Consider the following 17876-nt stretch of genomic DNA (forward strand, 5'->3'; position numbering starts at 1 on the left):
TTATTTGTAAACTGCACTACAGTAATCAAGCAGCCCAAGATACTAGAATTAAGTAGCCTTATGTTCACAATTCTCAGTATTAAGTAGTCACATGCCCACAGAAATTAGAATTGTATGCAATAACTACTTTAAGCAGAATTATGTGCGTGGAGTCGCATGATGGAGTAGAGCAGTACATGCACTGCACTCTACCCAACGTGCGTAAAACTTTATGCACGTAATTCTGCTTAACATAGTTTATTGCATACATCCCTATGTTCTCCAAGATGTTACATTATGTACCCATTTGACAGCCCCACTGTAGCGCCCCCCCCCCCCCACCACCACCACCCAAGACTTGCCAGGTTCCACTGACTCTTGAGCTGCTGCTCCCCTTGTCATGCAGCCTTTTCAGCCTTTTATGCAGAGCTATGCAGCAAAAGTAGAACTTTAGAGTTTTCAGAGAGAGAGATGAACCCAGTGGCTAGGTAAATTAACCACTCTTTCACACTCTGCTCCACTGTGTACAGTGGAGCTCCAAAGCAGGTAGTTCAAGCTGCTGGCCTCACAAAGATTTGCAGGTGGCCAAATGTGGCCTGTACTAGAAACATATGGCTTGCTAGCAGTAGACTCCTACCAGGCCTGTAAATACTAGATGGGTCCTCCATGCCTGATCCATCCTCCTATGTCACCTTCTGGATCATCTAGACGTTTGGCAAGCTGAGAAGCACCTTCGTCCAGCTTAATATCTGCAGTCCTAGACCATTTATCACTGAAGATGGACCATACAGATGAGATACCTTTTTTTGCTGAAGCAATCATTATTGGATGAATATCTGTACCGACATCTCTGCATTCTGCATCAGACATAACAAACAGCAATGAACCAGGTTGGATTTTTTGGCTTACTGTTTTGTTCTCAACCGCAGCAGGGAACCTCCTTTTTTGCCACTCGACACCAACAGGAAAGGAGATGGAGCTTAGACAAGCCAAGTCTGCATGGGGATTCTTGGCAAAGCATTGCCCACATTAATCATAAATGATCACTTTGGGCAATAAAGACTACACTGCAGACCATTGTCCACTGAAGCAGGGCCTAGTTTCATTCTTTCAGCAGACAAACTTCTGTTGACTAGTCAATGAATGTAGCAAATCCATATCAGCGTGGTTTGTGTTTATTCCATTCACCATGGTCAATGTTACAATAGACGAAGGCACTAAATTCTTGCATGAAATAATCCATTTCAGTGAATCAGGGCTTATTTTTAGCCACAAATGATCACCTGACAAGGAAGTCAGGTGATGAACATGGGGCTATTACATGAAATACTGAGAAACGGCAACCAAAATAACCCCACAACCCTCAGTTTGATATAATGCAACCCAAATAATTACAACATAGTGAAAAGCTTCTGTACAGGCATGTTCAGCCACCCCCTAATTCCGCTTATTGGCTGGCAAAGCTTGAATAAATGTTTGAACAGAGGATGTGATGTTACATTTTAATAACATCCGGGGAACAGAAAGCATACATTATGTGACAACCATTTTCAACTTGGCTTTCAGGTAAATTCCGGGACGTAGCTACACCAAGTCTTATATTATCATACTAGACAGCAGAGCCTTTAGCTTGATTCTGGACTTCGGCATTAAGTATCATAAGGCAACACTTAAGTTAGCACATTCTATAAATGTCATGACAGTCTCTCCATGTAGTTTATCAGCCTCTTGACAGACTTCCCATGAATCTGAGAAGTGTCCCTCTGTAAATTAATCATTCTGTAATTACGTGATGTCTGTCAGTCTCTCTCTTTGTCCTGGAAATCACAACGTAGCACAGAAGTCTAGACAATATCTCTGCATCCCTTGGCCTATGCAGTCTTACTATGGAACCTAGCAGGCTAAGGGTGCATACACACATGCAACTTTTATTGACAAATCAGTGATCAATTTTACCATGTCCATGTAGTGTGATGGCCAACAGACTTTGAATCGACATGGCCAAACATCAAGATTTTGTGTTTGCAACGCTTGAGACGCAAACGCGAACCAGAGAGCCCCATTGACTTTAATAGCAGGGCGAAGTTTTAAAACCTTCAGGGCATCTCTGAAGCCACAATTCCTTTAAAAAAAGGTATGCAAAGTGCACCCAAACAGTGGCATGGTGGAGGGGGGTGAAGGGGGAAAAGTTCTGTAAAAATTAAGTATTTTTTACGCAGAGGCTTTTTTCATGCATAAATTATAAAAATGTGTAGGAATTAATTACATTCTGCGATACTGACTGGCTGCTGTGTGCTAGGTGACTTTGCTGGTCTGTCATGTCTCTTCAGCAGAAGGTCCGATAACTAACGAGACTCCCCCATGCTTACTAGTTACCATTCAACCACGTGAGATTGAATACTAACAGGCCTGTGATGACCTAGTCCTGTCCATGTCCGGGGCTGCACGTGGGCTATTCTGAACAGAAGCACATGTGTGTATCCTTTGGAGACTCATCCGCTGAACCCTGTCAGTGATAGGAATATCAATTATTTTTACAGTGTAGCTGACTGTCCCAGTGGCAAAGGAGGGCATGAGACCTGGTGGAAGTGCCCAAATTGTTACGAAATAAACATTTTTTTATATGTATGTATTTCATGTATTTTTTTCATGTATTTTTTCAAAACCTGTGACCTTCAATTTCTGTGACCTTTTGTGCTTGATCACCCTCCTAGGTGAAAATGGTGATAAGCTAAACAACTTTAACATTATGCAAATTCAAAGCCTTAGGCCCCGTTTACACTTAATCAGTTGGTATGCGGTAGTACACGTTTTTTCCATAGCAGTGCATTGGGAAGAAGATTTAAGTTAAACCGCGTTAAGTGTGAAAGGTGCCAGAGGAAAACATGGGCATTACTTTGAAAATTAGTTTTCTTTCAGTTATAACTGAGAGCAACTGATTAAGTGTAAAAGGACCCTAAGAGGCCCTCCTGTGAATGCCATCATTCCTCAAAAATCGCTTGCAAAGAAAATGGCTGTGTGAGTATTTCATGTATGTATTTCACTACGGCTAGAAGAGCACCTAGCTAGCAGCACAAAAATTAGCACCTAGCTACACAAAAATTAGAGCAATATACAGCCTTTCTACAAACTCCCTGTATCAGCAGCAGCTTCTCTCCCTACACTGACCAACACAGACTGTCAAATGGCCTACGGGACCTGGTCCATTTGGGTGAGGGGGGAGTGGTCCGGGTGGTGGTCAGCTAGGATTGGCCATCCTCCCCCACCTCACTGCAGGGTGAAGGGTCAAAAAATGGCTCCATGGGTAACTATGGGGTGAATGCAAATGTGCGCAACTGTTCGCATTCAGCGCGAGCTGCCGTTGTTCCCCATGAACAGGTCTGATGGTCAACTATGCATAGATTGTGTAGGTAAGCTCTCAAACTATGCGGAAGGGGTAAAATTGGCCATTCATTGGCCAATCAAAATTGGATGTGTGTACCAGGCCTAAAGGGACTCAGAGCTGGAAAATACAAAACATTTTTTGCGATCCATGCATATGGGGCTGGAGGAAGCCCCAGGTATGTATAAAATGTTTTGTATTATTCAGCGCTGGTATACTTTAAGCAATCTCACTAAATGCCCAAACACACTTGCACCCATCAGATATTTAAGCAATTTCTCCAAACGTGTTCAAGTGCTTCGCCAATGTCCATCAACAGTTCAGAAGTGATCAACAACAAAAAACTACATCTGAATGAAATTGCTATGTACATACGCAGGTATTAGCAGGGCGCTCCACTTCAGTGTTCTCCCCAGGCTCTTTTAGCCGGGTGCTCCACCCGGCTAGATTTGGTGACCACCCGGCTGTCATCGGCTCACCTCCTCACATTCTCCTATGCTGTAAGCAGAGTTGCCCTGCATTTTCATCTCGACCCACCCGGCTACTTTTTCATGCCACCCGGCTACTTTTTCATGCCACCCGGCTGGAAAAAAATTCTGGGGAGAACACTGCACTTACCTCCTACTCCTCTCTCTATAGGGCAAAGCATACTGACTGAAAGACAACCAGTATGTTTGTACAAGGAAAGGCTGACTGAAATAACCAAGAATGATTGTTGCAGATGACCATTATTACAAGTAAGTTCTGGCCTTTAGCAGTCTGACTAACCTTGTATTAGTGTGAATATACAAGCGCTCCCAGATAAGCCACAGCAGGTTTGCAAACAGATTTCCAAAGGTTAGCTGCCAAGGTAACCACTCCACAGTAGATGAACAATATGCAAGAAATCCTCAGTGCTCATTCTATGGAACCGTTCAATCCAAATATAAGGTACGGTACCTGCAGTCACCCGTGCTCAATATAAACAGGTGGCCATCTGTTTATATTGAGCACAGTCTGACTAACCTGGCAGCCTGGGCCTTCTCGTTGAAATCAAATGATATCTTTTTAACTTGCAATTGCAGGCTGATGTAACTTAGAAGTGTCTACAACTTTTAGTCATTCTGTAATGAAGACCGTGTCCTGTAATGAGCACAAGTCTGTGTCATATGGCCACTTCTCCATGTAATATAATAGCAGTATTAGAGGTTTTCATAGAGCTGCAGATAGGTCACTGAGTATGCAGAAACAAACCTGTGCAGAGCTGTATGACGTGTTTGTTCAATCAGTTAAATCTATTACAGGAGAAATATTATACTTCCCAGACTGAACTTTCTGCTATAGCATTTCATCTACTGCCAATGGAAAATGTCATCCCCGAAGACTTCTCATTTTGGTTTATTCAATATTGCAGGGGGAAATGTAATGAATACTAAACGCACTAAGTCTCTGAACCAATCAGAATTTACATTTTATTGGTCTGTAAACTACAACCTACTTCCTTGCTGTGGGTCACTTTCACTCTGCACTAAAAGATCATAGCCCAAAATATACAAGCAGTTGTCAAACCCACCCCAATATCTGTTTAACACTTTAGTGCAGTAAAAAAAAACTAATATAAAACATAAAAAAGACTGGTACGTCACTGGTATGAGCATGGCTGCGTCTGCACTGTAGCATGGAGCCACATGCTTACAAGTGGCTCCAGCTTACTGCGCAGTATAGCCGCGTACACGCCTAAAGAAAAGTGTGCTCATGAGTGTGGAATCCGTCAGGAGCTTGTCGGATTCCTCTGGGGGGCTACACTCACCAACAGAGGATGGCGTGGGAAGCCTCTGGATGATCCAGAAGCTTACCTCTCCTTAGGTAAGTATTTCACTTTTGACCCGTGATTCGCCTTAAAGTGAACCAGAGACGAAGCACCCTCATGTATTTTACCATGGAAATCAGTGGGAACATTAGAGAAAACATTTACCATGCTCTCTGTTCCATCCTCACTGCTAAAAGTGTCTGTTATCTAGCTGAGATAAGAATCCCGGACTGAGCATTGATTCTGGCTTTGCTATAATGACTCAGCTATAATGATTCCTGAGCAAAGCCAGCAGGGGGCAGGCTTGGACTTGAAGACAGCAAAGAACACAGTCTCAGCTATAATTATTCTGTAGCAAAGCCAGACCGACTGCTTAGTCGGGATTCTTATCTTAGAGGTGATAACAGGCAAATTAAACAGAGAACAATGTAACAAAGAGCAGATTAGGTGTTTACTGTCATGTTCCCACTGATTTATAAGGTAAAATACATGAGGTTGCTTCATCTCTGGTTCTCTTTAAGTACTTTTAATATATTTGATGAGCAAGCAAAGGTAAGAAAGTTCTCTGCTTCCCACCTGGACACAGCAGAAGCTTATCTGCATTGTTTGCATTAAAATTACACCTCAACACAATCTAAAAAATGTTTGAACAGCAAGGAAAATCGTATCAATTAGCTTCTTAGAGAAGTGGAAGTTTGAATTATTACCCCTTCCGGTAACTTGGGAACCTGTCAAGAAATGTCTATTAGTTTTATGCTGAGTGTAATGCTTTAGACCATAGATGAAATTTGAGTGTAAGATCACTTTTAAGCAGACCTATAATCTAACCTATGGCATTTTAGCCAAATATTAACCCACCAAACGATCGAGTAAGGTACATGTTGCCACTGTATAGTCAGTTTACTGACTTTTTTTCCTTCCTGTGTCCCTCTAGTATCCCCTTGGCCTAGCAAATATCATTATCATTAGATCTAATTTCCGTGTTCTCATTAAATACATTTTACTTTAATTGCAGGTGTGTGTTGTGTTGTGCTGTGACAGAAGTTCCTGATTTACACCAGGGTTGTTTTCCAGGAGTTTGTGTAAATGGCATTTTGCATAAACTATACAATGACTTCCCACTGAAAATCATAATAAACACTGTAGTTGTGTTCCATGTGCATGTCTGATCCTTTAACATCCTATAAGGCTAAATGAAAGAATGAACCTTTCAATAGAATTCTCAATGAAGGTCAAGGTTGTGTTCAAAGAACACATACTGTATATGAATCAAATATTCTATATCTTAAGCTAAACATTTCTGCTGGAATCAATGGACACTTATATATTCATATTTCACATGCATGCGAATGATGAGCAGTCAGGTCACGCTGTAGATAAGATTACACTAAAAAGCCCTGCGATGTGCTTCTGGCACATGCACACCCCACAGGTGGTTTGTAGAACACCAACTCAATAAATCTAGGTAGAGTTTGAAATCTAAGTGATTCCTTGTAAACAGAGTAAAGTACTGTGAAGTACAATACCCTGTCAGAGGTGCTCTAGGTGCACCCCAAATGGTTGCTACCGTACTGCACAAGGGTTGCGTGTGTAACACACACATCCTGCGTGCAATGCACTGGCAACCAAATGGGGCGCAATTCAATAATAAATTATCAAATCAGATGGCCGCTAAATCTAGAGATGTATGCCCAGATTTAGTAATCAAGGTATCAGTGTTTGAAACACAATGGGTTTCATTTATCAAACCGTTGGTTTGCTCACAGTGATCCCTCAGCTAGCTGTCGCTCTAAATGCCAAAATAAGCAAACAGTGCTTTATGTCAAACAGGTGAGTGGCCGTGATGTGCAGGAACCACAACCTAGTGTGTACATCATTAGCTGTACTTGGCTATATGAATACACTGCTCAGTAATTCGGCTATTTACATAATTTAAAAAAAATTAATGTGCAGTGGTGTGCCAAATTTGCCCAACACCCCACCAGGGCCCTCTGGCCATCATCCTCAGAGTGACACCCCTGCGAGGATGAGAAACGGGAGTGCACGGAGTCACGGACATATGACAGAGTGCACGCCAGCGGAAAAGGTGAGCAGCTACACTGCAAGGACCAAAAATAAAGTTGGGGAATTTGGGGGCCTAGTAGCGCTCAGAGGGGCTGGGGCAATTGCCCAGGTTGCCCCTATGGTAGCGCCAGCCCTGGATAAGAGGTTAATCAAGCTGGGGAGGGGGAATGCAGTTGTTTATAGCTACATTTTTATTTTAACAGAAAAGTACAGATATGGGAAATGTACAGAGCAGTATTATCCACCAGGCAACCTAGGTATGTGCTTAGGGCCTTAGTGGGCGTCAGGGAACCCACCTGCTGCCTTCGTTGACCTCTCCTCACTCAAGCCAAGCTAAAGTGTATGCACTTTACAGCGGGAGAGAATTTTAAGAGCTACGGTACGATAAAGAGCTTTTAATTACATAACAGTAGTGCCAACCTATTCATACTATTTTAACATAAAAGAAAATATTTGAGATTGATAGAGAATTTCATACGCATTTTCTCTGATAAAATGTTAGAGCCAATGTTTTTAAATATCACTGACTGCTTATTTTACCTTACCTTACAGCAGTATTGCCAGTTTCAGCTGGTTATCTCCATGGGCACCACAGTAGAACTGCCATGGCCATCTCGTTATCAGGATTTTATTTCCCACAATCACATGACATCACCCCCTAGTGTTGCATATCAGGACCAGTATGTTTAATTGACTTCAATAGCTGATGTCCTTATAGTAGCTGGGTAGTATGGATGGTGTAACCGATCATGTAATGTTGTAATTATTAGTTAAATGACATGAGCTTTATGTAATTCAATGGTATAAAACCAGATTACTTTTTTTAATAAACCTACACAGAGAAGCCAGTTGCAAACTGAACACTTGTGTCCATGTGCTTCTTTAAGGACCTTAATAATTGGGAGTCTTAAGCTGTCACTCTAAATTGTCTTGTATTACAGGTCCTCTTGAATTAAACTTCACAATGGTGACTGCTATACAGGTATGTATTCCATCTAATATCTACAAATCTGTGCTCAATATATTGTCCTGTAAAATGAAATACTATGTATAAATATGTGAAGGCTTTGCCAGAATGTTATGCTAAACCCACAACTAGATGCTGCTAAACAGAAAATATCAGTTTCCACTTGAAAATGTGATAGTATGTAAAGCAAGGCACTATGTGCAGCTGACATGTTCTATCCCATCTGAGGCGTTAATGGCACAAAAACCTATGTAAATAAAATTGAGTTTTGCTCAGCAAATTGCAAGTTTAATTGCATCACATTAAATTACTCAGGCAGAAAAAGGACCAAATACAATTCAGCTGAATGATGTTAATGTCTGGGACATTTAATCTCACCTCGAATCAGGAAAGAGCGAGAAGTTAATTAACATCAATAATAGGGTATGCTACAATACACGAGATAACAATATCCCCCCACACACATTGCTTACTCAAGATATCTTGCAAGATAGTTGTGGCAGAGAGCACAACGCTGCTTTCTAATCCAAAATCAATGTTACTGTTGTATGAAATATATATCAGCAACACAGTCTTCAACCAGCTCATTTACTGCCGTCAACACTGTTAATACTGTAGTATAGTCAACACTATTAATAGCTCAGTCAACACTATTAACAGTACAGTCAACACTATTAATAAGATGTGGCATACATCACCACCACAGTCCCTAGTGATTGTATTAAGAGCCAAGCAGGGTTAAATGGCACAGGCTGATGTGTGTAACCCTTTCAGGATAAAGAGCCTTTACTCTTAAAAGCTGACGTTGATTCAAAAAAGAAAGAATTTTTTTCAATCTGACATGCAGAGGTTGCCACAGTGGCTTGAGTGAATGTCACACAAATAAAATTACCCCCGTCATGTTACAGGAGGCTATGTGACCACCTTTGTATGTCAGATTGATTAGTCTTTTTTTTAAAATAGAAGGCTAAATAACCACATCTACGACACAGAAGGTTGATGTACACAAATTGAATATCAGAGTCTGAGTGACCACTTTCATTTCACAGGAGACAGAGTGATCACTGCCATATCACAAAAGAGGAAGGGGAACCAGAGTGATTATTGCCATGTCACAGAAGGCAGAACAACAACCAGCCAGCAATTATAAAGACAGTAGCCCACCTTATGGACCATGTCTAATAAGATTAAGCCAATCCTGAAAAGGATTCTCCATTTAACTGGTAGCCAGTGGAATGAGTGAAAGATCAGTGTCAATGCGCAATGCCGAGATTGGTTTGTTAAGCATTATTAAGTATTAAAAGGGCAAAACTGTAAAATGTAAAGTTCATATTTACACCTCCACATAAGATGTACATTCTTCCCAGAATAAATACAATATTATTATTTTTTTACCTGCTATGTAGCTTACAGTAAGCATGATGAGCCACCAATTCTGAACATTTTACCAACAGGTTTCAGGTAGTCCATCTCCTCATGGGGCAGTGTTCTCCCCAGGCTTTTTTAGCCGGGTCCTCCACCCGGCTAGCTTTGGTGAGCATCCGGCTGTCATCGACTCACTTCCTCCTCTGCTATAAGCAGAGAAACGCCAGCCCTGCATTCTGTCATCTTGCCCCACCCGGCTACTTTTTCATGCCACCCGGCTGGAAAAAATGTCTGGGGAGAACACTGTAGGGCATTCTTAGGATTTCTTGTATTTTCAAAAGCACTAAGTGAATGCCGGGGTAGAGTACAAATGCCAGCATAGTGTGCACATGAGCAGGGATGGCCTTCCGAGTAGCTACTCGTATTGGAAATGTTAATGAAGAGTTGATTAATCAGCTGTGACCACGAGTGACGGAGGGTCAACTTACCTATAAGTCCGCGGGATATTTTGCTTGTCAATTGCATCATATGTGTAGTGTTGGCTACATTCCACGACTCACTGCCATGCTTCCCCCGTCAAGCCGGAAGGAGGAACGTGGCCAACACTTTTGCGTTGGACGCGATTGACACGCAGAGGATCCGTATGGGTAAGTTAACCCTCTGTCACCTGTGGTCACAGCTGATCAACTCTTCAATAACATTTCCAATACGAGTAGCTAGAGCTTCGTAGCTACTCGGAAGCCCATCCCTACACATGAGTAGGCACCCTACCTGGCATATTTCTATAGATCCTTTCCTGGGAGTGCTTTTGAAACAATTAAGAGAAACCTTGAGAACCCTCATGAGGAGATGGACTAATCGTAAACCTGACGGTAAGAGATTCAGAGCATTCACATTAAATACCTTTTGTAATTGATGGCTACACAGGAAGTAAAAAATAAAATTACAGTGCATTTACTATGGGACAAGTGTATGTATGTGTATATATTATTTTCACATTTTCCCTTTTTAACCATAGTGCTCCTTTAAGCTAAGATTTGATACCTGTAGTTTAATTTTCCGTCAATCAGTACACTTAAGCTGTGCACAACGTCTTAACTATTCAGGTCTGAACTCCCTATCCTCATTGGTGCTGATTGATGCTGTCGCTGCTTTGCTGTCAAATGACAAGAACCTCAGTTTTATCAGCATTTAGTTTTAGGCAACTGTCATTCATCCACTCCTGAAGCTCAGCTAAGCATATGTTTATTTTTAGAGTAGGATCTGACAAACCAGGTTTGAATGATAAATATAGCTAGGTGTTAAAGCATAGCAGTGGTAAGTCAGACCATGTTTTTGGATGATTTTTTTTCCAAGTGGCAACATGTTTATGGTGAACAGCAGAGAGTATAGTCTTGAGCCCTGGGGTATACCATTTTTAATTGGCACAGGGTTGGACAGGAAAGGCCCCAAAGATACCCTTTGTGTTCTGCCAGCTAAGGAGGGGTTGAATTGCTGGAGAACTAAGCCATCTATGCCACAGACTTCATGATCAACTGTGTCAACAGCCGCTGAGAGATAAAGTACAATCAGGATAGCACAATCAGATAAAAATATAAAGGCACCTCCCTAATTACTGGACATGCCTACTAGGTCATGAAGAGCTCCCATACACATATGCATAATGGGCACACTGTTTTGTGGGTGGCTGGGAAGGGGTTTGCCACTCTCTGCTTCCTTACATAGCAACCCCTTTCCCACTTCAATGTAGACAGGCATAGTGGAATGTTTGTATGCTTGACAGGTCTTTTCCTGCACACTTCCAGCACCTATGGCTGGACTGGGAACTGCTAGAGCTTTTGGGGAGTCTCTATACATTTTTCAGGGAGACATCTCAAGCTTACTCCAACCTGAATTATCACAAATTCTTTCTGTTTTAAGAAAGCAAACTTTAGTTTTTCTATACATTTTTAAAATACATTTTAAACAAAATAAATCAATATTTGTTTTTGCACATACCAAAAGACAGCTGCTGATTAGCATGTTCAGCACCATGGAAAGCTACCTGCTTGGCAGTAACTTAGCCAATATGTTCAAACAGCTCATGCTCATAATAGGGAGTGCAATAGTGTTAACACACCCACTAGCGCAAATGAGGGAAATACATTGTTAAGTTTATCTAGTGTGCATTAAGGAGCAATATACATAATTAATGTGCAAAGCACAACAGCCGTTCAGACTACAAAATGCGGACCGCAACGCGTAGGAACGCACGCATGTCCGCGTTCGTATGCGTTGCGTGGCTGATCCCATCACTGAAAAGTGAATGGGACAGCCGCGCGTTTTTGTAAAATCTGCGTGCAGCATGCGTTCCCGGACCGCACAGGTCCGGAACGCATGCTGTGTGAACATCAGACATTGCACTCTATGCAATGTCTGATGTCGTGCGTTTTGGCCACCTGCACGCGTTTCCAAAACGCGTCTGGAAACGCGTGCAGTGTGAACGGGCCCTAATTGTACAAAAATCTTAGCAATAGAGAGTAATACATACAGTAATAAAAACACTCTTAAAGGCCTCATTCACACTTGAGCGTTTTGCTGGCGATTTGGGCAAAACACTCAAGCGCTAGCGATTTTTAAAGCACTAGTGCAATAATACCCCATGGGCCCGTTCTCAATTGGGCGATTTGCATTAATCGCCGGCGATTAACGCAAATCGTCAAACACAAATGTGTATCCTGCACCATTTTCAGGCGATTTCCCGGCATTTGCGTTTAGTGCTATAGAAGCGCTGAACACAATCGTGAAAAAATCGCCAAGTGTGAATGGTGATTTTTTCACGTTAATCGTCAAAAATCGCCTGAGCAAACCGCTAGCAAAAGCGCTAGCATTTTGCAAGTGTGAATGGGCCCTAATAGTGGGTGGAAGGGTGAGACGCTCTTTATGTTTTCATGCTGTAGCCCCTCATTGCCTGTCATGTATCCTATACATTAGTAATGTAATTAGCACTGGAACTCCTAAGATTCATGGGAACAGTACAGCACTTCAGATGTCATGTCACAAGAAAGACCTAATTACTGACACTAGTTGCAGCTACTAAGATGCTAAGCAGCTACTGCTACTGTTATCCAATCTAGCTGCCAAAACACTAGAGCAATGGCAATTAGTTGTCACATGCCATAGTTGTGTGCTACTGCTGCTTAGCATCTTTGTACCCAACAGTGACAAGTAGTAGCTAGCAACACAGTCTCATGTCACATGGCTTGTTGTTGTTCACTCAAGGAGCTAATTTGTCCTGTATTGTGTTATGTGACTTGTTGTACCCCAAAAATATTAGCATATTTTGTTTTTTTGTGTTAGATGGATGGTTCTATTTATAGGACAGCAAAAAACATTTGTAATCACAGATCTCATTCTCATTTCTGAATACAAACTGGGCTATATAGTGGTTTCTTGGTACCATTACTTATACATCCTAAATGCAGTAAAAGTAATGCTAAACACCTACTGTAAATACTCTATAACAACTACTATAACAATGGTATAACAACTCCAAACACTCACTGCATCATATGTATTTGGGGCTTTTGCTAAGGCTCTGTTCCCTCTTGAGTGGAGAACGGACATTTTTTGTCTGTTCTCTGCTTGTAGCTAAACGGACAGTGAATGGCTCCTATTAAATAAATATGAGCCATTCACACTTGTCACGCTGCAGTAAGTGGACCATACTTCTGTGCAGTCGGCAATAACCCCAGCCAGGCAGATGCGTCTGTTCGGAGTTACGCCTCATACCGCCAATCGCCACCACTCATTCCCAGGGAAGAAGTATGGGCATCCCCATTGGGCAGCAAAAGACCCATTGGGAATCCTCAGCAACAGGGAGGGTTCTCATTGGTTCATAGTGGACCAATGAAAATTCTTTCTGTTGCCAGGGATAATTGGCCTACTGCAGCTTGTGGAGAGCCTCATGCTCCTTCCAGCCTCTGGGCTGAATATACAGGGACCGAGCGGTGGCGATCGGTAGTGGGACAAGTGAGCCCATTTTGCTTCTGCTCAAATGGGAACCAAGTCTAGGACCGGCATAGGAAAACTTACAAAATCCATAACTTGGGTGTCTCAAGACATTTTTTTCGCATAAAATTCCATGCTTGTTAAAAAAAATTCAAAAATCTGCAATAAATATGGATTTTGCTATTTAAAATTAATATAGTACACCAGAAATGAGAGGGATATAGTGGCTGTCATATTGATCTCCTTTTAAACAATACCAGTTACCTAGCAGTCCTGCTGATCTCTGCAGTTGTATCTAAATCACACACCTGAAACAAGCATGAGGCAAATCCAGGTAGACTTCAGCTAGAAACATCTGATGTACATGCTTGATCAGGGTCTATGGCTAAAAGTATTTGAGGCAGAGGATAAAAAGGACAGCCAGGCAATGTGCATTGTTTAAAAGGAAATGAGGGGTCACATTAACACTTTGGAGGCGGTGTCACAATTCCTAAAGCCATCTCATGCTGAAAATGATCTAGAAATGATCTGTGGTTTAAGGGCAACCAACAGATCTCTCTTTGATCAGATTCCATCAGAGAGAGATCTATCTCTTGGTCCATCAGCCCATACATTGCTAGATGCATAGGAGCCTTCACAGTGCCTGTACCCCTTCTTCTGACAAAAGATATTCTTACTGCAACCTATGCAGTAGGAGCTAACAATGATCACTAAACCCTGTTAGGCACTGCAATAGCAGTCAGTATACATCAGTGCCCCTTGAACACTATGCAGAGCGGATGAACACAGCATTTCCTATTCATCTGCTCAGCATAATGCTAATGTTCACTACCATGCTGCTGCTTAATGTTCAATGAACCTAATTATCAGCTGCCACTCAGATTGCAGAAAACACAGCGATGCTCAGAAGGCGCATGGGCTCTATTTCAGTCCCCATACCTGCAGGCAACTTACACAACATCTCCTTATGGAGCACTGTTGCAGTTTATCTCTATTGCAAACCATGACTGATTCACATAAAGATGATATGTGAGCCTCATCATTCCACCACTACTCAGGATTTTAACTATCCCAATATTGAAAATTTACATGGGTGTCTTAACTGCACCCTATGGCATGAGGAGTAAAGGTTATGGCACATGCTTTACCAGTGCAGATGACTGAGCACAGAGGCATACAATATATAGTAGAGGCAATGAGTGATATTTAGTGCTGGTTTAGGCTTCTGATTTATTAACCACTGAGCAAAACAAGTAAAATGACACAGGTCAAGTATTTTAGTTTACAGGAACAGAAAGGACTCACAAGGGGCTTCACTTGGTGGGATCACCTACTACAAGCCATGCTGCAGATTATCAGAATACAAGTATCTGTACCAGGCTTCAATATCAAACATAACAACACATTTTGCTTTCAGTATGTCCTTAACTAATGAGCTTGACTAGGCTTCATCATTAACTACTATTCTAACCTTCTTGGCTTCTGCATGAGATGGTGAGGTTGAGTATGAATTTGGAGAAGTACCAGAGAGCGGTATTAGCCTGTGTGCAATAATGTCACTTTGTGTTGCTTCCCAGTGTTTATTTTAACAAATATAGGAGTGAACAAATCTCTTTATTTAAAAAAAGATTCATGCATATTAATGTGCGGTAAGGCATAACAACCAATAAGATTTCAACTGTCCGGACTGGAATGCAGTCCAATGAAAGGTGCTTGCTGATTGGTGGATATTTAATATTGCAATTTTCCCTGTTACTTTTGTCTTATGAAATAAAGCTAATGAGCATTAATAGGTGCTTATGGATTGGCATTTATACATAAAATGCCAACATACTCTCCTGCTCCACAATTGTTAGGTGTAGAAAAGCAGCAAATGTTTTCTCAGTGGGCTGCTTTGCCAACCATGAGTGCGACTGTACCCAACTCAGGATTAAAACCACCGCTAGCCTAAATCACACATGTGGCAATCAATATTCTGCACGTATCCCTGCTCGGTGAGGACACATTTCTCGCTTTGTATTGCGACACAAACAGCTTCGGATTGAAGGGCAGCAAACTCATTTACACCTAAATGTAGCAGAACACTCAAGGCTACATCACAGCGGTGAATGGGTCTCTCTGAGCTGCTGTTATTATGCGCACAGGGAGTTTGTGTTGGAAAGGGGTTATCTGACATATGCAGGAATACAAAGCAGGGAGAACTGGAAGGTTACAGAACCAGGCTAATAAAGGGGCAGCGGTAATATAGGATGGATACAAGAGACACAGAAGTACAAGAAGAGAAAGCATGGCTAGCTCTGAAACGAGTTTGGGAATATATAACTGATGCAAGTATCAGGCTTCTCCCTCCCAGGAGAGCTTCAGACCTACATTCAAGCTGGATTTTGACTAACAAATTAATAAAAAGTAGAATATTGTTCATATAAATTTTGATTTCGCCAATGAAATGTTCCTAGCCCACGACTTTGTCCTCAGTTTTGTTTTATGCTGAGGCTGTGATGAGGTCACCTCCATGATTTTCCATCTGCGGTTCTGATTGGATATCATAGGACTTTTTGTACCCATTTGACACGACTCAAGTTTATGAAACAAAGTGTTCAAACGAAAGGATCAAAGACCTTGCAAAACATTTTACAGCGAGCAGCAGGTGAAGCCAGACAAAGCTCGACACAGAACTGTACAAGGCAGGCTTTCGGTCATTTCCAGCACAGTGTATGCTGTGGTGCAGAAGGAAGATGCAATACGCAAAACAGAAAGTCCCACAGACACAGCATAAAGTGGACACAGTGAAATAACTGCGAACTGGACCATAATAAAGAGAATGGCTTCAAGCAAAGACATGCAGATTGAATATGTCATATCTAAGACATCAACCCCTAAGCATCTTATCCTGAAAATCAGGATAGACTTTGGAAGCTTTAACACAACAGTTAAATCACAGTTTTAATACATTTTAATACCATGCAATATAAGCTTTAACAATGAAGCAATACATCATGATGCTAGACTGGTGTGTGACATAACATCAAATTGCCAGTTTGGGTAATTAATGACAACTGAAGGCAATCAGAAATCTACAAACAGCTACCATAACATCTCAGTCACAGAACATGTCATACTTGTTCACAATTATAGGAATACACCCCCTCCCCCCTCCAGTGCCCAGGAACTTACCCAAAAAAGGAGGTTGAAGACGAACATGAGATATTTCATACACTGCAGGCAGTTTTGTGCCATCCTGCACCTCTTCAGCTCTAGGAGGAAAATGAAGGAGAGATCCAGGTAAAACACCACGTACTTGTTGCCCTTTGGGGAAGTGTACTTGGATTTTGTAGCTTTAGGACCTGGGTTAGTGTGGAACCCAAAAAAAGAGCCACCTGCTGATGCCCCAAACTGCCCCCCGTAGAGGCTGCTGTAGCGCCGGAAGGCACCACCCTGGGGGAGAGAGTAGTCTTTGCTGTCCAAGGAAGGACTGCGATGGTAAGTAGATTCATCCGTGCTCGACCGTCTCATGGCGCAGGTGGGTGCACAGGTTCAGGGGGCAGGGGAGGGGAGGGATAATTGTTGACAGGTAAAAGAGTTTACCCCTAAGTTTAACTGGCAGTATCAATCCATCCACTGGCAGGTTTTTACCATGTTCACAAATCTGAAGCTGTAGAGCAGGAGTACTTTTAAGACAGTTAGGATTCAGAGTGCCAATCTACCCACCGGTCTTCAGCAAAAGAGGCCATGCTAGCAGCTGCCCTAAACAGAGAAAATCCCTACACCAGAGAGTTACGAACATCCCCTCTAGCTTCCACCGCATGTCTGTGTGCTGGCCAGCTGTGCTGCAAGGTGCCTGAAAGGTGCTGCTGGCATGGCCCCCTCTTTCCTGCTGCAGCAGGCAGGACTAATCTGCTCTTCTCTGGTGTTCACTTCTGTCTGATCCTCAGTCACCCGCACACACATACACACTGAGCTTCATTCACACCACTCTCATCTCTCACTGATAATGCTTCACTCTTTCCTTGCATCTCCCCCCTCCCTTTTGACATTTCCCTGTCTCTCTCTCCGCTTTGCATGCATAGAAGCAGTTTCTCTGTGGTCCACTCAGAAGAGAGAAGAGAGGAGGAGAAAGAAAGCGAGAGATTTCTGCTACAGGCTTATTTATGCATGCTCAGCACTCTCACAGCTCCCAAGGAGGCTTCCTCCCTTCTCAACCAATCACAAAATTATCTTGGTCAATCATCACAGTTTCCAGCAAGAGGCAAAGGCACTCAGTGGTGCTTTGTGACCATCAGCAAACAACCAGTTAATAAATCAATGGGGAGTACAGAGCAGAGATAGAACTCGCTGTGTGA

General features: G+C 42.2%; 1 protein-coding gene across 1 annotated transcript in view; it reads right to left on the reverse strand.

Moving 5' to 3' along the window:
• The window catches only part of TSPAN4 (tetraspanin 4), a 406664-nt gene extending 389083 nt beyond the window's left edge, over positions 1–17581 (reverse strand). The window contains exon 1 of the mRNA XM_068261017.1: positions 16711–17581. Within this exon, the coding sequence (XP_068117118.1) occupies positions 16711–17049 (339 nt within the window). The 5' untranslated portion in view covers positions 17050–17581. The remainder of the gene's footprint in view (positions 1–16710) is intronic.
• Positions 17582–17876: the final 295 nt, after the last annotated feature.

The sequence above is a fragment of the Hyperolius riggenbachi genome, chromosome 11 (assembly GCF_040937935.1).
Source record: "Hyperolius riggenbachi isolate aHypRig1 chromosome 11, aHypRig1.pri, whole genome shotgun sequence".
In the NCBI taxonomy this organism is placed as follows: domain Eukaryota; kingdom Metazoa; phylum Chordata; class Amphibia; order Anura; family Hyperoliidae; genus Hyperolius; species Hyperolius riggenbachi.